This window comes from Erigeron canadensis, chromosome 6 (assembly GCF_010389155.1).
Source record: "Erigeron canadensis isolate Cc75 chromosome 6, C_canadensis_v1, whole genome shotgun sequence".
In the NCBI taxonomy this organism is placed as follows: domain Eukaryota; kingdom Viridiplantae; phylum Streptophyta; class Magnoliopsida; order Asterales; family Asteraceae; genus Erigeron; species Erigeron canadensis.
This window is the reverse complement of record NC_057766.1, coordinates 5,613,475-5,636,170: the sequence shown is the minus strand read 5'-3', so window position 1 is coordinate 5,636,170 and position 22,696 is coordinate 5,613,475. Positions and strand designations below refer to the sequence as shown.

Genomic DNA, 22,696 nt, shown 5'->3' with positions numbered 1-22,696 from the left:
AGGCGATGAATAGATGTACAGTGGCAATGGTGGTTGAAAATTGAGAGTAATAGGTAGAAAGTGGTTGTGGTGGCGGTAGTCGAAGGCGATGAAGAGTCTTTGAGCCTTAGCTCAATGGTTGAAAGATCATTCCCCTTGCATGAGGTCTTGTGTTTAAGCCTTAAGGGACATAGAAATTAAGTCCCTTTATGAAATCTTGGCTTGGGTATACCCAATTATCCATGTTCAAGTCTGAGGGGGCAAGATTTATCCCTATTAATTGTCGTGCCTTCGGGCAAATTAGTAGGGGAATTTCCCCCATCAGGTATTTGAAATAGGCATTTCTACTTCGAGAGAGCTCTTTAGGGCGGACCCCGTTAAGACAACGTATTCTAGACCACTGCTATCGAATCGCGACACAAAGTGTTGAGCGAAATAATATCTCTTGTAACTTTCTGTGTATGACAGTATATTGAGGTCCTTGAGACATCAAATCATAATATCTATTACATTTGTCGTCTAGAGCGCCATTGAAATTTCATTAAGATTCTTCGAAGAGTGAACATAGATGTCTGAATATATGAAATTGTCCATTTAGCCTTCCAAAATAGAGTCGAATTATACTTTTTTTGGGTATAGTTTACCCTGGTGAATTTTAAGTCGAATTATACTTGAACTACAGTACAAACCAAGGTTCATAAACAGAATCCTGCATTTACTTTAACACCATTGCCAATGAACGTGTCAAGTTTACGCAGCTGAATGGTTAGAGATATGGTATCACTTGCAGAAATCTCACCCATTATAACCAAACCATTCTACCGCAATATGTATTAGAAGTGCATTCATTTAGTGGCATTATAAATATGGAATTGCTATATTATAGTTTTTTTTCCCCCTTTTTCTTCTTGTTCCGTATCAGATGGTGTATGTAAATTGAAAGAATAACATATTTCAACTGACAACTGGATCAGCTTCAGAAATGTTTATGGAGGATTCTGTGTTTCCCAAACTTTGGGTCTCCAGGGTTGGGACAATTGGAGGCTTCATTCTCCGTGTTACTGTCATGTTTAAACCTTCTGTTGTGTGAATTGTTGCCCCAGTCGTCATTTTAACCTAAGAAAGAAACAGTTTTTTGCTTCCGTAAGGTATTGTGTCCACACATGAATGATCATGGGATCAGGAGGTTCCCATCCAATTACCTTTTTTTTTTCTTTTTCTTTTTTGTTTACATATGAATGATTATGGAATGGCAAGATGGCAGTTTGAGTATCGTGTTTAAACAGGTGGGGATGAAATGCATCACTTTTAGGTCAAAACATGCTGGATTAATTAATAAGGATTTATGCAACAATATACAGTTGCAGTTACAGTTACAGCTTTGAAAAAATTGATTTGGGAGGTTTGTATGCATTAAATAATGACTTTGAGCGACGTTTAACTTGTTTCAACCATTTGACATGTTTAAGGTCAATCACAACCCAGATATATCAATTGATAAGCAAGTTGATCAAAACTGTCAGCTCTATTAGTTACAAACTTATAACAGCCCCCCAAAAACAAAAAAATTTATGCGATGCCAAAGACGATCACACATTTTTCATTTGTTTCCAAACCACCCCCCCCACCCCCCACCCCCCCCAACAAACATTTCTTTTTCATTTTTACTGTAGCGTAATGCGTCTATTTTGCAACACAATTACGCTATATATTCATGTGAATAGTCCATCTAACTTTAAGGTCAAAGCGGACTTCTTTTATAACCATGGTACTTATAAGATATTATCATATAATGATGTAACTTGATCATATAATGATGTAACTTGTTTAAATGCACTTAATTTTATTGGGAGGGAATCAGATTTTATATAACAAAGAAAAAATTGACTTACTGGCGGAGCTCCCAATGCCATTTGGAAGTTAAATCTACGAACAAGCATCGCAACTGCTACTATCGCCTGCGAACATAAGTTTATATGAAAAAAAAGGGCTTAGACTTTACTTTCATACGACACTCAGAAATTTTAAAGCATAATGACTAGCTGAGGAAGGGCATAGATAATTGGTCGTAGTTATTATGAAGCTTACCTCAAACGAAGCAAACATGTCACCAACGCATTTCCTTGGTCCACCACCAAAAGGCAAGTAACTGAAACAGTTATCAACGTATGAAATGACTCATTTTGTCGACATAATCATACTTAAGCATCAACAAAGTGAGCATCCCTCAACAAAAGAATTTTCCGAATGAATACTTCAACTCTTACAGCCATATAACTTCAGTTCAGTTAAAGAGGAATCTCTCCATTCTATATACTCACTAGTTGATGGTATTGTTTGAGTTCACAAATTATGACCTTTCAATTTTTACACCTAAATAAAGTTTGTTAATCAGCTTAATAATACTAAGACAAAAAGAATCTGATTGATATTATTGCGTGAGCTTGAAGATTTTATAGCTGAAGTTTTCTTTTTATTGTGAAGCATGCTAGTGCAAGAACATGAAAGAAACAATCATTATACTTATTGTTTTTTCTTAGAATAAACTTAAATGCAATAACTAACGTTCTACAAACACAAATGTACCTGAAGTTTTGGTTGCTCTCGTTGGGATTTGGTCCGTCTAAAGGCCATCTTTCGGGATTAAACTTATCTGCATCTACCCAATGTGTAGGAGAGCGATGAAGATTCCAAACAGAGATGAAGAAGTCTTCACCCCTATCAACATACAAATAAGAATTATTAGAAACTTGATCTTGCAAAGGCCTTAATATCAAAGGTGGACTCCGACTCATTTACTAGTAAATCAGTTAATTAGAGTTATTTATTAATCTCTAGCAAATTAAACGGGTATGAAAATAGCTTAAGATATGTAGAACTATGGAGCAAAACTGCTAACCATTTCACCTGTTTCAACCCGATACCTATACAAAAAATAACCCATTTTGACATCTCCGAAAAAGTGTAACAAAAAAAACATAAACAAAGGTGGGACTCAGTGGAGTTAGTGGGTCCGCATCCCGTAGATTGCAGCAGTTAATACTCTAAGTTTAACACCTTTTATATAAAAAAATCAGGTGATAATGTGATAAAACTGCCTGCAGGGAGATAATTATCAGCCTGTACATTTTGCCCCTCAATAATTTTCTGGCTCTGTTAATAGTAAGTATTACACATTTGACATGGAAAAGAACAAAGAGAACCAAGTTACATAACTTAAATAAGGGATAGGCACATGCGTAAGGAAACCAAGTTACGTAAGTAAAACCTTTTAATTGGATACTTGTCAAGGACATCATCTTCGAGGGAACGGCGTATCAAAACAGGTGGTTGTGGGTAGAGCCTCAAGGACTGCAATCAATATTAATAGAATGTTAGGGAACAACACTAATCATGTATGCTTCAGTCACCAACATATAATTGTTCTTTACTTCATTAATCACTCGAGTTGTATATTTAAGTTTCTTCATGTCTTCCATCGTTGGAAATCTATCACCTAGAACTGCATCAACCTGACAAGCATGTCATCAGTTAGTCAAAATTCAATGTTTTGTATTCAATAACTGAATTGAGGTTTAGATTTCTATATTGTGAGCATCCTCCGGCCCTTGAGAGGGAGTGATCACCAACAGAGAAGGTAAGATGGTCAGATTGATTAACAGGTCAAAACAGCTTCTAGTTAAAATGGTAAAGTTTGGAGACAGGTTAGAATGTTTATCAAACACCTTTTGGCCACCAACTAAAAATAAATTCATAAATAACTACTGTCTAAATATGATTACAACAATTTTATTAAAATCATAATCTATCCAGTTTTTTATAAATAAAATGGCTTATGAGGATTAATGCATTATTTTACCCATTTGACCCATTGAATATAACATAGAACTCGCATCGAGCCATTCAAAAGTCAATGGATCAGACTTGTCACTGCTAACCACAATCTATTTGCCAACTAACCTCATTTTGAAGCTTGGACATGACACTAGGTTCCTGCAACATAAGCAAAGTAGCCATAATCACAATGCTAGAAACAACATTAGATGTACTCTCTTGCATGCTTATTTAAATGTAAATAAAGGAGGAGACTAGAAGAGACATGATAAATAAGAATTTTTATAAAAGATAAAAATGAACTTATTGCGTGATCCCACATGAAATTTCAAAAAGAATCCATGCAGGACTCTTCAGAACAGAAGTAGTATTGAGGTACCTTGGAAAGAAGATAAAAGGTCCATGTCAATACTGCAGCAGTCGTCTCATGTCCTGCAATAAGCATTGTCATCAAATCATCCCGAAGTTGCTTGCTCGATACCTACACATTACAAATACAATAGATTACAATTTACAACTATCAACCACGAAATTGGTTAGAGGCGGCAAATTCCGACCCTCTGACTTATGAATACGATGATTTGGGTTATGCTTGATTTCTTATGGGTCAAATGGGTAAAACTTAAGAAACAACAGTTGTAAGGAAAACGGGCCAGATGGATCAAAAGATTAAAAAAACTAGCATGGTACCCGCGCAATGTGGCGGCAGTGGCGGGGACAGCGGTCTAGTGGTGTCGGTGACGGTACTATTGGTGGTGCTGAATATTTTAGAAGATAAGGGCTTAAAGTGTTGATTATTAAATAAGGGTTTAAAGTGTAAATTAATTCATTAAGGGCAAATTTGGTAATTTATAAAAACTCTTTCCATAGTGGGTGTTTATTAAGGGCAATTTAGTACTTTCATATGTAACTATTGTGTAACACATATTATAATCGTGGGGTGTGATAATTTTTATTATGAAGTATAGAAGTATAGATATAGATATAAATGTATTTCTATTGCAAAAATAACAGGCCAAAAACTGTTTACACTAGCCTGACCCAACCACAAAAATACTTGCTTTGACCTGAACGAGTCCCGTGTCCTGACCATCCCACCCAAATGCCACCTTAAACCAAGACGATAAATAAATCATACATTGTCTCCTGACGCCAACAGGAAATGGAGAATACTTGGATCATTTTCGTTCATGTACTCCTCATTAAAATCTACATCTTCTTCATCAACCATCCTCTGAATATAGATGTACATAAGACGAAATAATGTTGAAATATCAAATGCAATCAAAATCACTGGTTCTCCAATTACAGTGAATATAAAATACAATCAAAGTCAAACGAGATTCTTTCAACTTTGGAATGGGTGAGTTCTTTATGATTCCATTAAATTTGTAACCCATAAATTTACTACATTTCCATTCTAAATAAACTTATAGAATTACTATAATAAGAGAATTTTGTTTTGAACCAAAATGATTCCAATATGAGGGGCATTTAAGACAATTAACTGATATTCTAACATATCTAATCAACATCACGATTCATCTAAAACATAGCTAAACAAAAACAAATTAACACTTGCCTGAAATATATCCAATTATTTACAACCGCTCAAATTACTTCTATTCGAAGATTATCAGATCATTATTCTATAATATAGCTTTTTAATCATAAGTGTTAGAGAGTCAACCCAACCCAACCCAACCAACTTGAACCATCCTAAGAACATTACGCATTTTCAGTGAAACGTTTTAAACATGATACTTAACCAACTAGACCCATTTGAATCATTATTTTACCATAATATAAAGAAATACATGGATTAATATTATAATAACAGCTTCTTAATCACAATTTAGTATATTATTCATACAATTATCCTAACCTGATCTGGGCCATTTTGGAAAATTTATCCATGTTGACCATTTACCCAGCCCACTCAACCCACTAATGTCCCCACAATAACGGAAATCATTAGAAGCTTCACCTTGCAAATTGCAATTAGATCATCCAGGGTTGTGTTGATTAGCTTAAGGGCTCCATTAACCTTCTTCTGTCTCGGTGAGATATCTTTCCATATTGGAATCTCCCACGTTGGAATAGGGGATACACTTCGATCCTCTGCTTCTCTCAATACTGTGTATACTGCCTGGTCTAAGACAATCATTTCACATGAGCAAAAAATCAAAGAAAAGATAAAGGAAAAATCTACCTAAATTAAAGTTCAACATACCTCCACGATACCATTATCCGTGGTCAATGAATCAAAATCATAATTAAATACTGCTTTCCCAATAATATCTAATGTCAAACGTGAAAAAAGTGATTCCATCTCTACATCCTCTCCATTGTATGCAGCAGCATCAAGTTTTTTGCATAGGCGATCAGTGGCATCTCCAAACAGGCTAATCATTGCTGCTACATACTACAATTGAAAGTCACTTATAGATAGCGTGAATCCTATCTACTATTACTTAATGAAGTAAACTAAGAAAGAGAAAAAATGTGTAGCTAACTAGTAGTACATGAGGGAATTTAACCTATACATTAAAGGAAGTGGTATATACACAATAACGTTCTTCAAGCACAACACTTTAATGCAAACATACATGTACATGGTGCACTATACTAATTGTATCTGTTGTGTATGGACCACTTTTGTTGTGTGCATATCACCTCCCATACATTAAAAGTGGCAAATACAGCTCCAAATGGAACAGTTCCGGTCGATTTGGGTCATTCTATATTCGTCTGCTTTTTACTCTTTTCAAACAATAAATGTATTATTTAAAAGAGTAATAACAAAAATATATAGTTGACTAAACAAACTATACTTTTTATTGGATTGTCTGGAAGGTCTTAATTACTTGGGCTAATAAAAACTTCTTTAACTGAGAGCAGATATGGTTTAAACAGGTTAAAGCCTAACCCAACCCATTTCCATCCACCCTGAAATTATATATTAAGAGTTTTTTATTTAAAACTAAAATAAAATAGGACAAAGAAAGTGTAGGCAGGTCAGCCATACCCATCAGAACTCGTCTGACCCACCCAGTGTGTCACTGAGAATTCTATCTATAATAATTACTAATTAATTAATAAGTATAAGTAAAAGTTTTGTGCTGGTACAATAACGAGGCAGTTGTACCTTGAGATGTAGTGCTGGTACAATAACCCGTCGTCTGACTCGCCAGACCTCCCCATCAGCTGGAATTAGTCCCGTTCCCATTACAAATTCTAGAATTTCGGCTAATATACCCTAAATATCAATTATCAAATTTGTGTACCTTGTTAGTATAAGATAATCAGTTTAGGTTTTTTAATATTAACGAGATATGGGGGATAAAGATGTAAACCAGAAACATATAAGTAAAAAGAAAGACAGATGCTTACTTTTGAATATGCCTTTGCATTGTCTTTCAATATGTGTTTTGCAATGTTCGGATCCGACACAATCAGAAAAGACTGCAACAAAAGACAACTATCTCAACAATAGCACACATTTTACTAGAGTTGGCAAAATGAGCAAGTTAGTTAATGGGTCAAAACGTGTCATAGTTAGTATGATGCGGTTCAGTGGTCCCGAACCACCGTTTACAAATATTCTTTTAACTTCATCGAAAATTAGTGAGTCAAACATTAAATTATTAATTTATACCTAAAAGATAATGACCGAGATCAAACCATTCATAAGTTAATGGTTGAGATTACCAACTATATGACAAAAGAAGCAAAGATATTATGAAGGAGTCAAACCTTGGGACCAAAAGTCAACCTGAAAATTCCACCATATGTAAGAAAAAGTTCATACAAGGGGATGAAAAACGCCTCACTCCTAATGGCACTAATTGCTCCTTTTGCCTCTGGAATCTTTGGATAACTTTCACCAGAATTTATCAAACTTGATAAAGGTTCAAGAAAATCTGAAGGCAAGCCCAATTTTGCTAAACTACTCACCAACAACGATCCGAAACTGTGTTTCATGAAACAAACATTACCAATAAGAACAAACATTTTACTATGTACGCACATGGGCATATTGGTAATAAATCATGCGAACATGATATTGAAACACCTGTTCATTAACACATGACATGACATGACATGAAGAAGAATAGTACGCTTTCCGTCCCATAAATGCCATACTTCCCAAGTTAACATTTCCTTTTTGGGACATTTTCAGTACAGAAAATTTCTTTTTGTCGATTAATAATTATAACATTATTTGGAACAAATGTAAAGGCATTTCAGATATTTGGATAGTAGTCAAACATATTCATGAAATATATCTAATCAGTGGAACAAATAAAATAACAGATACATGAGGCAGAACACCTATTTAAAAAAATGCGGCAAAATCCTTAACAAGCAGTAAGAGCAAATTTGTATTCATCATCTACCTATCTCTTGACTTCCAAAATCAAATGGACTACCATTCAAATTGAGAATCTTTATAAATTACATCACATATACAATCCCAGGATTGTTTGAATCTTTCATTTGCTATACTTAATAACTTTCGTTTAGAAATGTTTAAAAATCATTGACACTTTGATTTTGATTAGTAAATTATTTGCCGAAATTTTCCTTTTCTTCTAAGGATAAAGGTGGTACAACACCTTCCATAACTGTATTTCCATTTCTATGTAAGATCAAGACTTTCTTTCTTCTTCTTTTACCATAAGAAACAACATCCGACCACGATACCTAAGTATTTTTAAGAAAGCATTAAACTAATCCTTAAAATTTCACGTCCTAGTATGGTAGTGATGTACACCCGCAGCCTAATCACAATCAAAAGTATAATTAGCTAATTTATACCCCTGCCGGTCCAAAGCTATTGTACACTTATCTACTTACGTTAATCCCAAGATAATTGTCCACACAAAAACAGTTTACCAAATTTCGAGTAATCACACTCATCACACAATTGTGCTGATTATACATTCGTAAAACTGTATTTTATCTAAAAGGGTAAAACAGATATTGAGTTAACTTAAAAAAGTACACCAATTGTAATTTATACGAATTCTTATTTCCGCAAAATTACTTCTTTTGATCTACAATAATTAGAAAAGCATAACAGTATGTGGAAGACAATGTTCAAACTAACTCAACACCCACTAACTCAAAGCCCACTAACTTTTTTTTTTCATGAAATGTTTTTTTTCATATAATTACTCACAGAAAGTCATTCCATTACAATGGCAAGTAAATGTAAAAAATTCTTAATAATTCAGATTACAAAATTCAAACACCCACAAAGTAAATGGAAAAAATAGTAATATACCTAGGCTTTTCAACAGTGAATGCCCCCGAAGCGATTTGGGCCGATAACTCGGCCCGACGCCGTTTCTCTTCTTCACTAAAATCAGAATTGGGTTTTCTTCCATTTGAAGAAGAGCATTTAATCCCACATCTCCCTGAAACCCCTGCAACAAAATCACATGTCAAACAAATATATACATAATCCACAACTTCTAATAAATAAATAACTAATTATATAAATTATTAAACTTTTTTTGTTAAAAAGAAAAAGAACCCATGTTGCCTAATCAAAAACAAACAAAACCCACCATTGAATTTAGGAACTGAAGAAGATTTAAGGTTGAATTTGTTGTTGGATTGGAGATATAAGGAGGGAAATTGAAGGGATGTTAAACTGGCAGACATAGTTTACAACAGACAGACAAAATACAGTGACAAAGAAAATGAAAGAGGATATTATATAGTGTTTTTTGGTTGGTTTTATAAGTAGTGTGTGTTTTATTCAAAAAAATAAAATAAAAATAAATAAAAAGCAAGTAGTGTGTGTGTATGTGTTTAAAACGTATAGTATATTGAACTAATCGAAGTGAAGGACAAAGAGACAACGATGGAATCTTTAAATTTTGGAAAATGATGAGTACTTCACTACCTTCCGGATGCCATTTCCAGCAGGACAATATTTAGCTTTTAGCCTAACATCCGATTATTTTCGGATTAATAAATAGATATCGATGTAATAATCAAACCAACAAATTACAAACACATCAACAAAGTAAGGTAAATCAAAAATCACATTCATCTCTAGTTATTATTTAAAAACTAAAATTTTTATGAAAACTAAAAAAGGGGCAAAAAACACATTATGATTTGAAACTAAGTTTACATTATGTTAATTTTTAAATCACAGTGTATCTTTAATAGTACGTAAAAACAAAAATTGGCCGAATATATAGTGATTTGAAATTTAACACAATGTGTTTTTACGTGTTTTTTAAAAACAAATGATCACGGTGTGTTTTGGCCAGTTTTCTAATTTTCACGAAAATTTTAGTTTCAAATTAACATTTCTCATTTTAATAAAAACTGCACTTTAAAATTTTTAATATAATAATCCACTATACATATAAAACCCAAACCCAATGCAACAACAAAGGTTCGTGATTGTACACCAAACCAAGATTAGGTTAAAAAAGGGTGATGCTGGATGTTTTTGGTTGTAGATCGGTTAACGAAAAGTGCCTTGTTTTTGCTCATCCATGAGTCATCATCTTCCGAAGTCCTAGCCGATATATATGTGAAAGAAGTTGTAGCTCGGCATGGCATCCCCGTCTCTATTGTTTCGGATAGAGATACTCGATTTACCTCCCGTTTTTGGAGGAAGTTTCATGAAGATATGGGTACTAAGTTACATTTTAGTACCGCATATCATCCACAATCGGATGGTCAAAGTGAAAGAACCATCCAAACATTGGAAGATATGTTACGAGCATGCATTATTGATTTTGGAGGACCATGGGATGTATACTTACCTTTGGCGGAATTTTCGTACAATAATAGCTACCATTCTAGCATTAAGATGCCACCATACGAAATGCTTTATGGTAGAAGATGTCGGACTCCCATTTGTTGGGGAGAAGTGGGACAATGGGAATTAGGAGGAACTGATGTCGTTCTTGAAACTACACAAAAGATAGACGAGATTCGTGAAAGACTTAAGGCGGCTCAAGATAGACAAAAGTCGTATGCCGATGTTAGAAGAAGGCCCATTGAGTTTGAGGTTGGTGATCGAGTTATGTTAAAGGTGTCTCCATGGAAGGGCTTGCTACGATTTCGCAAACGTGGAAAGTTGAGTCCACGATTCATTGGCCCGTTTTGGATTTTTGCACGAGTTGGCAAAGTGGCTTACCAATTGGAGCTACCCGAAGAGTTATCTCGTATTCATAACACTTTTCATGCTTCACAACTCCGAAAATGTCTTGTCGATGATGCAACGTGTGTTCCATTGAAAGAAATTGAACTAGACAAGAAGCTAACTTACGTTGAGGAACCGGTGGCGATTGTTGAAGAAGAATTGAGAAAGATAAACAATAAGACGGTACGAACGTTCAAGGTACAATGGAAGCATCATAAGAACTCCGAGTATACGTGGGAAACAGAGCATGACATGTTGGTTTACTACCCGTCTTTGCATATGGCATGGATCACGGGGACGTGATCGATTCTAAGTGGGGGAGATTTGTAACATCCCAGTATTTTAAGGTAATAGAAAATTAACCTTTTTGTAGTTTTGACATTAAATTAATTTCCTAGTACTTTGTTTTAAGTTAAGGGATTAATTTAGTTGGAACTTTAGTGGCTAGCGGGTATTTTACCCACAAAATACAATATGGGACGTGGCTAGCAGAGAGAAAAGCCAGCCACTAAGTTGATGATTCATGTTTTCCCACTCAAGCTCTTTTCTCTTCTAACTACTCTATTTTCTCAAAATCCTTCCATGGTTCATGCAATAGAAACTCAAATTGAAGAAGTTTAATCTTAAAAGCAATAACAATAATCATCTCCTATTGTGTTAGAATTGAAATTTGGGGTTTCCTTGGAGGGGTGGTGACCGATTCTTTAAAGAAGAAAAAGAGGAAGAATTCCAATTTGAAAACCCTAATTCTTTGTTTCCCATTCTTGAGGTATAGATTTCATAACCTTAGTTTGATTTGTCATTTAAAATTAGGGTTCTTAGCCTTAGAGTTGGGGTTTTTGCTATTGGGGTATTCAAGTAAAACCCTAACTAAATTTGAATAATATATGGATTATTGATTTAAAAGAATTTGTTGTTAGTGAGAATCCCCTTTGGTAAGAATCTCATGGTGTTTGGCTAGTGTTTATCAAATAAAGCTTTATTTTGAGAAATTGAAGATTTGTTAGAAAGTGTTTAGTAGCCAAACACCATAATCTTAGAGTTGTTGAATGTAAGTAGTTGAGTCATGGAACTCATAAATGATATGTGATTACTCTTGTATAGGTGTTGAAGATTAAATTGTCGATCTTGTAGCCTTGTTGTGTTAACTAGCCAAGTTTATGGTAAGTGTATATGCATATAATCATGTTCTTGTTACTAGAGGTCATAGGTGGGTAAATTCCTATGACCCATTTGATAGTTGTTTGTTAGAACTAGTAGGTGGGTAAATTCCTACTAGTCAATTTGTTTATAAGAGCTAGTAGGTGGGTAAATTCCTGCTAGCCAAACTATCCATGGCCATGTTGAAAATGAATGTATGTTGTTTGAAATGTATGAAAAGGCTAGCTTGCTAGGCTTATATGGTGCTTGATGCACAAATTTGAAATGACATGATTATGATTATATGTGTATGCATTCACTAAGCGTTGCTTATGTTTTAGTTGTTTAACTCTTTTATAGGAGTTGGTAGTAGCAAAGGTAAAGAAGTGATCGAGTGAAGTTAGAATTTGGAAGCTCTTGCCATTTGGAAGGTTGGCATTTGGATAATTTGGGTAGATGGTCCCTTTTGATACCCATTGGCTTTTGATACATGTTCTTTGGTCAAATTATTTTTGGATGAACTCCTGAAAGGTTGTAGTTGCGTTGGAAACTTTAGTAATGGTAGAATTTGTAACTAACTTGACAATTACCCAAGTAGGGTTATTGACCCGCTTGTGAAATTTTGTAGCCAAAAGTCTTGTTAAAAGGAATGATTTCAATGTATGGGTGACTTATGCTCTAAAGGTCATGTTTTGGTATTCGGAAATGTTGAAGTTGAAATGGTGTTTTGGTTTAACTTTTAGAGTTATGTGTTGGAAAACCTGATTTCGAACAAGTGGTTTTCTGCAGGTAGCCCCCACTGCGCCGCAGTGGGAGCCTGCTTTAGCTCACTGCGCCACAGTGGGCTTTTGGTTAATGTTAGCCGAGATATATCACTGCGCCGCAGTGAGTGTGTCCTGCCTCACTGCGCCGCAGTGAGCTTTCTTTCACTTTTGGCAGAGAATTTCCACTGCGCCGCAGTGGAGGTGGTCTTGTCTCACTGCGCCGCAGTGGACACCAAAAAAAAAAAAAAAAACAAAATTTTTATTCGATTTTGTTTTAAAAAGGCTTGGGTCCTTACATATGTTTTAAGATCTAATTGACTAATTGAGTCTTTTATGTGTTAGGTCAGAAATTGACCAAGTGAAATTTGTTTAGAAATATTTGAAGTTCAGAGAAAATACTTGTACAGAAATTCTAAGGACTCTTTCGGAATTAGTTCTCTGAAGCTTCACTTCAGATCAAGATCAGCCCAACTGAAGACATTCATTCTGAAGTCGAAGACTGAAGAGTGAAGACTAAAGAAGAGAATCCACTAAGAAGCAGAGCTTTGAGGAGATTCTATCTGATTGAAGATCTGAAGCTGCTCAGTGTAAAGTACTTACACCACTTTGCACTGATTACAAGGAAGCATTTTTTACTTTACCATGCTTTATCTAGACAATAACATTATCTCTGGAAAGCTTTTTGGTTAAATCAAATGGTTAGGAATAAAGTGTGAAATGTCACATCAAATGACTTTCACACCTAACATTAAAATATACGATTTAAGGAATCTTATTGATTTCCTTAAATGTATCCCAACAAAGTATTGTACAGCCTAGTCCGTATCATCATGGACTTCGCATATAAATACAAGGCTTCTCACTTTTTGCAATGAGCTTGGAACTTTGGCATTGCAACTTGTGAGATATACTCTAAGTAATTCTTACGAGTATTTCCTAGTTGTTTAGATCATTTGTATTTAAAGGTTGTTTAGATATTTTCATAAGTGTGATTATCTTTGTTCCGCAACAACCTTTGTATTTTGTTTATATTAATGAATAAAATACATTGAAAAATACATCTCGACTCTTTGCCATAATACTTGATTATACATATTATTTATATAGTTTCAAGCACTTGTTCTCTTATTTACTTTGTGTTCATATCCAAATCTGGATCGTAATTCTGAACTAGTCTTTCTGTAGATCAGAATTACTTGTCAGTCGGGTTACTTGATATCTTGTTATATTTGCCTTACATTTTGTGCAGGGACTCACATTATGAATGATAATGCTAGGCAGACGAGGGTTGTTGTGATCCTTTCGAAGGTCTTCCTCCTTTATAGGGGAATTTCGGCTTGGAGAGAAAGCCAAGATCTAAGTTTTGATGATAAAAGCCAGGAGTATAATTTCTTTAATTATTGGCTGCAAGTGATAAGATCAAATCCTGAAATTATAGGGGAACAATTTTTATCCTTTTCACCTTACTGCGGGAGCCTTTGTCACGGACTACCTTCGTATCGTAACATGCGACTGCTTCCTCCTCGTACCGCAGGAGGGATATGTCATCGGTTCGTTCCCAATGTAGCTCCATCGACGTCAACCTTAATGACGCCAGATGATACCGAGCAAGTGACAGACGATATTAATGGGCCTGTAAATGACGACTTCGAGATACCCCAGCGACAACTATTTTAATTAGGTATAAAATGTCGTCAAGATCAGGCTCTTTAGTTCGGATGCTCGAAATTGTTTTTAAATGTGGTTTGAGGTCGTTTCAGAGGTTGTATGGGGGTTAGTTTGTGTGTTTGAAAATGTTTGGTTTCATTTTCTACTAAGTCTCATATGTCAGGGGTTGTAGATCTCAAGTCGTTATGTGTTTTTTAATGTTGAGTGATTGTTTTTATTAATATCGTATTTAGTGAGTTTGGATGTAAAGATTTTACCTTAACATATCTGGATTTTCACATACATTATTAGTAATTTTGATATTTTTAATCAAAATATACACGATATTTTGCCTTCATTATGAATATATATTTATATATATGGCTCACTGAGTTATCAAGTCTCACTTTTTCTAATATATATTCACAAATCACAATCACTAGAACAACTATTCTTTTTACATTATTTCTACGATCTTAAGAGGGTTTGACAACCATCCAGTGACGGCTTGAGGTTTTTAAAGACCTGAAACGAAATTAATTTTGGTGGTTTAGTTCATTATCATATAAATTAAAATAAAAAAAAAAGCAAAAAAAAAAAGTATCTCGACTTTTGATATTGAACTACTAGCAATAAAAAAAATGCACATGTTGATGCAAAAACCAAAAGGGTGTTATTGTAATGCAAGTTATATAACGATACTTAGTCCAAAATCCAAACATTAAGTTTAATATATAAAAAATTGAGGCCTTAGAGTTTTGAGAGGCCTAAAGCGATTGTCTAGTTTTATAATACTGTTGAACCATCTCTACAATCATGTCCTAAACAAAAGTCAAAAGACTAGAAGAGACTAAAACATCTATTCAACACCAAAAAACCACTTCGTGATACAATTTTATAACGTCAAAACAAACGATGATTAACTGCGTACAATATACTTTAACAACAACGATCTTTTTCTTTATTTTACCCACTTGAAGTCTTGAACCACCTATAAAATAAGCATCAACTAAAAATGAACAAAGCTTAATAGTACAATATGGAAACATATCAACAATTTTCCATAGCTATTTCCACACACATAAACACACTTTTGAAAAGTCTAGAATGAAATTAAGAACAATAAAAAATGGGTGAGAATGGCAGGGATTAATTATGATCCCATAAGCCAAATGTTGATTTTAGTCTTTGAGCTTTATTCCCGTTGTCATCTTAAGTCCAAAGTATATTAATATTAATATCTTATATATATTTGTATTTCTTAAACGAAACACTACCCTGCCACATAATACATACTCGAGAACAACGAGTTCAAGTCAAAATATTTAAACTATAGTAGGGGTGAGTACGGTTCGGTTTGGGTCGGTTTTTGACTAAAACCGAACCGTTCTAATTTGGTTTTTGAAAACTAAAACCATTGGTTTTCGGTTTTTTCGGTTTGAGTCTTTTTCGGTTCGGATTTTCGGTTTTAATCGGTTTTTAACGACTTGTGGTTTTAATCAATCATATTAACATATCTAATGAGAATGAGTATAAAATGATATAAATACAAAATAATATAAACAATATATATTTTTCATTCGGTTCGGTGTTTATGGTTCGGTTTTTCATATGAAACCAAAAATCAAACCATAACATTCGGTTTTTGGAAAATCAAAACTTAAAACCATTGGTTTTTTTGGTTTTCAGTTTTTTCAGTTTGGACTTTTTGGTTTTTATGGTTTTTTGGGTTTTCGGTTCGGTTTTTGCTCACCCCTATATAGTATGAGTAGATGGTTTGAGCCAGAAATATTTTATTTTTGTCTATTTTAAGAAAAAAAAAAAAGTTATACCATTCCAGCTTTAGCTAGGTCTTAAAAAGACTTTTGGTTTTTTGGGAAGAAGACCATAGTTAAGTTCCTGACACCAATAAATCTAAAAGAGTAATCATACATCAACCTAAAAATTAACCTAATAATCAACTCTGATTTGTTTAGATTGATTAATCATTTTCTTAAATGACATAACCATGACAAATTTGGTAGAGATTGTACTTGAAACTGATGTGTAGAACTCTAGTCCCGATTTCTAAACGAAAAAATAAATTTGGAAAGTTGGTAAAGACTTATTGATGAATTTTTCTTGTCCTTGAACAGAATTGATGGTTGGAAAAAGAGAGAATTGCTTATATTTGATTAAATTTTATTTGATTGATAATCAGCTAGGCTTTGGTTTCGTTCTAGAGCAGTTCAAAGCAAGAGACTTGAACCGGCTTATAAAAAATAAATAGGCCCTTTTGGTTCCAGCTAACTTCGCTGGCCCTGAATACTGAAACCAAACTAACCTAATTGATGCACCAAGCATAAGAGAAACCTAACTGAACCAGGTGGACCAACAAACTCAAGGAGGCTCTCAAGCATTGCAGAATCTGACAGAACCGTGAAACAACTCATAGCATTACCATAATATCAACGATTACCAAACAAATAAATACAAGTGTTAAAGCATCATACAGATCATACCAATAGCAAAAACAACAAAACTTACACTAATTATTTTCAGACCCTGTGCCATTTTCAGTAACAAAATCGTTCACCCATATGTAGAAACCAAAACCAACTAAATTTAACCCAAAACACGAGACTCGAATTCCTTCCTAATCTTCACCCATTCCACTATGTTATCAGCAGCACCATCAAGCACAGAATGTGATCCCTTCTTTATGGCTGCGGCTATTTCTGTCACACAAGCCTCTGCTGTCACCGCATCAGAAGACAGCTTCAATGTCTGAAAAAATGGAACCAATTCCTCCACCAACTTAACCCCTTCCCATTCTTTCTTCAAACTATCGATTGCACTTCCTCTTTCATTCCTCCACACATATGGAATTCCAGTTTTCACACCCAATTGCAAATGATCACACACGACTTTCACCACGAGTCCACACCATATGTCCTCCATTGTTTCCCACCTGAACTTCCCTTCTTTTGTGAGCTTCAATGCTGGCAAAATCGCAGGACCGACAATCTCGCGGTCAAATGCTATGTTGATTCCACTCATGGGCATCAATGAATACTTGGGTATAGTCATAACCGCATCAACATATCGTGAATTTCTAAGATCTGGTTTCAAGGCTTGGGTGGGTGCATCATAGTCTGCTAAATTGAGCCATAGTCCACATGAGAGAACACATGGGACCCCACTTCGTAAGCTAAACGGGTACCCACGAACAAAATCTGCTCCTTTCCTGTACGGGTCATAAAGTGTGTTGAAAAATAATGGAGTTGCAGGTGTTTTCAGGTTTGTAATGTGTTGGGTGACAATGTCTACTAGATCACCATTTGTATCTTTAGCGGGACTGCAGTCATCATCAAGTGATATTATGTACTTTCTTTTAGATACAAGATAGCCAAAAAAGCGACAGGCGTATCCAGAAAACTTGGAGACACCTGAAGAGGTAAATAATTTTTCTATGTCTGATTTGGTGTAGATATCAACGTTGAAACCTTTAGGGATTTTCAGATCTTCTTTAAGGTCAGGATCTTGGACTATAATCAAATGAAATCGGGAAAACATGGGCCTCCATTCCTCCAAGAAGGAGGTAAGGTCAGAATGGAAAGCAGCAATCACGATGTCAACTTCATTGCTATCAATCGTTACTTGAGACATAATGTGAAAAATCCTAGAAAAGATGATCTAATGAAAAATCAAATACAGCTTCTTTTTGTGAACCTCAATATTATTTGAATCAAGTGAATGAGCGCCAGCTGTGTTGGAATTAGAACTTGTCTGAACATCCTGTCACACATGTTTCATATGTCATAAAAAAAGTCAGACCTAAAACAAGGTAAATTGGATGATTGAAACTAGGTGCGTTCAAAATCGCAGGGTCAGGCAGGTTAGTCAATGGGTCAAAATGAGTACTTTTTGGCATGGGTTGAAACAGCTCAGGTTGGGTAAAACCAAATCACTGTATACTGTATGTTCAAAATATATGTTTATACATAACTAGTATAAAAAGTAACTTATTTCAATAATTATCTTCAAAATAAATATATAAAAGAACTTCAGAAGTTCTAAGCATTACAAATTGGGTAACTTTTGAGCCATTTGACTACTTTTACTGTTGGCTAAAATTTTAAACTATTTTACACAGCTTATCATTTAGGGATAGGACATAACAGAAACAGACCCGGCTGTAAGTAAATAAGTAACTAAAACAAAACTTACTGGTGGGAAGGACAGGAGTCAAAACAAGCTGAATATTAAGTCCTTGGATCATAGAGAGAACTTCTTCCTTCTCGGTTGCCACAAAAATCTTCAAGATCCTCGGGGTTAGTTTCCCAGCCTTGAGGGTTCTCTGAAAAAATGAAAATTTATAATCACATAACATCACATGACAAATTAAAAATTACCCACAGATAGTTCAGATATATAACTTAAAATGATGACATCTATGACATGTTCGTACATCTAACGTCCCTTCAAATTTGCAATTTTAAGATGCCTAATTATGTTCTTACAACATTTTGTTTATGACGTTTGTATAAGAAACTATAAGCCCATTATCACAAACTAAAATGAACACTATTGCCTTCGGTCCACAAGTGTTTTGTATCTTGTCTTTTCTTTATTGAAAAGATAATACTAGTTTCCATATAGTTAAACAATGTTTCTGTCAGCCCCAAGATCATATGACTTAGTGGTCATGGATATGCAGCACTAACTAGACGAAGGTCAAGGTTTCAAATCCTGGTCCATGCATTTTGTATCCGGTTAATATGGTCTAACTAATCCACGTTAGCCAAAAGACAAACCAGTAGCCTAGTCATTGTATCCCCCTCTTCCCTCCCACAAGCTTACTTCCAAGTGTCGAACCTCATGACCTATAACTTCCCTTTTACACATTGTTTTCCTAATTAGCTTCACCTTAAAAATATAAGAACTTCCACCAATGGAACTTTATACTAGCGTTATTCACGTTAACCTTAAAACCAAGAGTTCCTAAACTTTACGACCAATTCTCGATACTTACCTATTTTTCCCCACCATCTATACTACTCGGTAACAATATACAGGAAAACCGAAAACCCCAACTCCTCATCAAATTAAGCAATTCCAATTAAAAAAAGCGTGACATCGACTTCCTTTTCCAACCCATGATACTGATACATCACCACTTTCCAGCACCACCAACCGATATCCACCAACATGAGCCACCGATATATTTTCTTAATTAAACATGTATCATATTATTTCGTTTTATATGAACATCTTTCATTAATTACTTTTAGATAAAAATTGCACAACTAATCCTTTTTTTATAGCAAAACCAAGACGTCTAAAAACATCTCAATACTCAAAACAATTTCGATATAATTATTATTATTACTATTCAAATTCACCTAAAGAAACATATCGATACATATACAAAAAAAAAAAAAGCAATAAAAATAACAAATTAATGAATTTTGTAGCAGCCCTGTCGGGGATTTAGTATTGTTGGTGTAGATTAAGAAAAGAACAACAACAAATATAAAATTTGATGGATGATTATTAATTAATTTATCTTTTATTTAATTAAAAAGAAAATTAAAAGAAAAGAAAAAAAAAAAAAAAAAAAAAAACTTACAAGAAAGAGATCGATGAGGATATGATCAGGAAGAAAAGAAAGATCTGAATAAATATTTTGAAGATTCAAAACAGTTGCATCAATTGCAAGTGACACCAAAGAAGGCGGGTTTCTCATTCATTCGTTAATTAATTTTTCCCTTTTTTTTCGCTCTATTTTTTTTTCTGTCGAGTGTTTTCCAAGCTCTTTCTTTCTATTTATTTATTTAGAGTAAAGTACACATAACGTCCCTGTAATTTTCTTAATATTCATTAGTCGTCCCTGACTTTAAAATATTATTTGTTGGTTAAACTGTTATGAATTTTTAGTTTTTTTTAATGTCACTTGATAATGAGTGAGATTATTAGAGGAGATGGATACAGGAGGAGGAGATGATTTCGGATCTAAAATGATATGAAGCGGGAAAAAAATTGAGGCATTTAATCATATATTATTTAGGTTACATAAAGGGAGCTAAGGAAGATTTTCAAAACAGATGTATTTATGACATGTCAGTGCTTATGGAAGACAAAGAACGAGATAAGGTTCAATAACGAGAATATTAATATCGAAAGAGTAGATCAAGACTACTAGCTATTTATGGTTAAAGAATAGGACGAGACCTTGCTCATTAAGTTGGCAACATTGGAATTTGTTTAATGTTTATATGTGAATATTCCCGTGTATTTATATTTTGTATCTATATTGGCCATTCTTCAATTGTGCAAGTTTGGCGATTTGTGAATAAAAGTTACTTTTTAAAAAAAAAAGTTTAAGTTACATGGGTATTAATGTTTTTTTGACATCAGATAAAGGATGGAATGGAATTTTGTTCACTTACCCCGAATGATTATACATTCCGATAAAATTTATCAACCAAACATACCATGAAATAGAAATTTCTGTTTTTTAGATATTAGACAATGAATGTAATGAAATTCTTTCACATACCTCGGAGGATTGTATATTCATTCGAATGAGGAATCTCTGCATCCATGGTAATGAGATTCTTTTAAATTTAATCAACCAAACACACCATGAATAACTAATTCCAATTTCATCACGAGCTCTGAAACAAGCGTGCCTTTAAGGCTGAAGTACGTACGTATCCTTATATATATATATATAGCGCATTAACTCGAATTAATTTCTTTTATTTGAAAGATGAAATTAAATTTTTTTCACTTACTTTTATACATCCCTTTATACATGGAATCTTTGCATTCCATGGTATTGAGATTCCTTCAACATTTACCAACCAAACATACAATGGAATGAAGATTTCCGTTTTTCACACATTAAATGATCGATGGAATGAAATTCTTTCACTTGCCCCCGAAGGATTGTATATTCATTCAAACGGGGAATCTTTGCATTCCACGATAACGAGATTCCTTTGATATTTATCACGAGCTCTGAAACAAGCGTGCCTTTAAGGCTGAAGTACGTACATATCCTTATATATATATATATATATATAGCGCATTAACTCGAATTAATTTCTTTTATTTGAAAGATGAAATTAAATTTTTTTCACTTACTTTTATACATCCCTTTATACATGGAATCTTTGCATTCCATGGTATTGAGATTCCTTCAACATTTACCAACCAAACATACAATGGAATGAAGATTTTCGTTTTTCACACATTAAATGATCGATGGAATGAAATTCTTTCACTTGCCCCCGAAGGATTGTATATTCATTCAAACGGGGAATCTTTGCATTCCACGATAACAAGATTCCTTTGATATTTATCAACCAAACCCACCATGAAATGGAAATTAATTTCAATTTCATCATATTCTGTCAACCAAACATGCTTTTAAGGTTGAAGCTTGTATCATATCCTTATACATATATCAATTACTAACTTGAATTATTATTTTTATTTTAATTAAAAAAAAGAATAAAAAAATTAAGAAACAAAAAAATACAAACTGAAAAAGAAACAAAAATAAAAAACTTTTCTACCATTTTTCACTTAAGAACTTTCTTTCAAGATCCCTACCTTTGACTTAACAATGTCTGAAATCTGGAATAAGTCTGACCACTTCCTTGGAAAATGAATCCTACTAAATGCAATCAACTTCAAACCTTAATGTATTAGACATATTTTTGAAACATGGGTCTTTCATTGTAATCAAAACCCATTACAATAATCAAAATTTAACACTTGATTGTGTTTAAAAAATATCACAAATGTATAGTACGAATTCGATGTGTTTAACAAATATTACACTTTGATTGTGTTTAACAAATAACACTTGACAAATACTACCATCGTCACTTTGATTGTGTTTAACGTTACCGTTATTATAGAAATATGTCAATACATAGTGTATTAATCGTTTTTTATATAAAAAAACTTTTTGAACAATATTATAATCATATTTTAACATGTCATATTGATAACATAATGTTGGTGCAGTTTATGTGCACCTATTATTGTCCGCTGCAATGCAATTTAGGACAAGAGGCTGCTGTATGAGACTATGCGTATGAGATATTATCTATATTACATTGTGTATGAGAGGTTGTGTATGAGATGCTGTCTATAC

At 34.0% G+C, this 22,696-nt stretch overlaps 3 protein-coding genes across 3 annotated transcripts; all 3 read right to left on the bottom strand.

Annotated features, from left to right (window-relative positions):
* Positions 1-827: 827 nt before the first annotated feature.
* Positions 828-9,524, bottom strand: LOC122603146 (protein LUTEIN DEFICIENT 5, chloroplastic). The gene is made up of 16 exons (XM_043775772.1): positions 9,390-9,524; positions 9,104-9,245; positions 7,570-7,786; positions 7,207-7,278; positions 6,962-7,072; positions 6,047-6,238; positions 5,801-5,962; positions 4,952-5,047; positions 4,193-4,294; positions 3,940-3,972; positions 3,411-3,491; positions 3,248-3,330; positions 2,566-2,697; positions 2,068-2,128; positions 1,872-1,937; positions 828-1,095 (listed from the first exon to the last, which is right to left on the bottom strand). The coding sequence occupies exons 1-16, from the start codon at positions 9,484-9,486 to the stop codon at positions 934-936; spliced, it is 1,809 nt and encodes a 602-aa protein (XP_043631707.1). The 5' UTR covers positions 9,487-9,524; the 3' UTR covers positions 828-933.
* A 7,439-nt stretch (positions 9,525-16,963) lies between these two features.
* On the bottom strand, positions 16,964-18,280 carry LOC122603711 (probable UDP-arabinopyranose mutase 5). The gene has a single exon (XM_043776492.1). It carries the CDS (start codon positions 18,190-18,192, stop codon positions 17,149-17,151), a length of 1,044 nt encoding a protein of 347 aa, XP_043632427.1. The 5' UTR covers positions 18,193-18,280; the 3' UTR covers positions 16,964-17,148.
* LOC122603712 lies at positions 18,237-20,313 on the bottom strand. Its single transcript, XM_043776493.1, has 3 exons — positions 20,156-20,313; positions 18,754-18,883; positions 18,237-18,321 (listed from the first exon to the last, which is right to left on the bottom strand). Exons 1-3 carry the CDS (start codon positions 20,270-20,272, stop codon positions 18,302-18,304), a joined length of 267 nt encoding a protein of 88 aa, XP_043632428.1. The 5' UTR covers positions 20,273-20,313; the 3' UTR covers positions 18,237-18,301.
* Positions 20,314-22,696: the final 2,383 nt, after the last annotated feature.

What these genes read in the sequence shown, in the direction of transcription:
- LOC122603146 (XM_043775772.1), bottom strand. Translation starts at nt 9,486, where the DNA reads ATGTCTGCCAGTTTAACATCCCTTCAATTTCCCTCCTTATATCTCCAA. An exon ending in ATGCAAAGGCATATTCAAAA is followed by an intron (nt 7,073 to 7,206) that starts GTAAGCATCTGT and finishes ATTGATATTTAG; the next exon opens with GGTATATTAGCCGAAATTCT. An exon ending in TGTCCAAGCTTCAAAATGAG is followed by an intron (nt 3,492 to 3,939) that starts GTTAGTTGGCAA and finishes CATGCTTGTCAG; the next exon opens with GTTGATGCAGTTCTAGGTGA.
- LOC122603711 (XM_043776492.1), bottom strand. Translation starts at nt 18,192, where the DNA reads ATGTCTCAAGTAACGATTGATAGCAATGAAGTTGACATCGTGATTGCT.
- LOC122603712 (XM_043776493.1), bottom strand. Translation starts at nt 20,272, where the DNA reads ATGAGAAACCCGCCTTCTTTGGTGTCACTTGCAATTGATGCAACTGTT. An exon ending in TCCTCATCGATCTCTTTCTT is followed by an intron (nt 18,884 to 20,155) that starts GTAAGTTTTTTT and finishes TCATTTTTTCAG; the next exon opens with AGAACCCTCAAGGCTGGGAA. An exon ending in GACTCCTGTCCTTCCCACCA is followed by an intron (nt 18,322 to 18,753) that starts GTAAGTTTTGTT and finishes CATGTGTGACAG; the next exon opens with GATGTTCAGACAAGTTCTAA.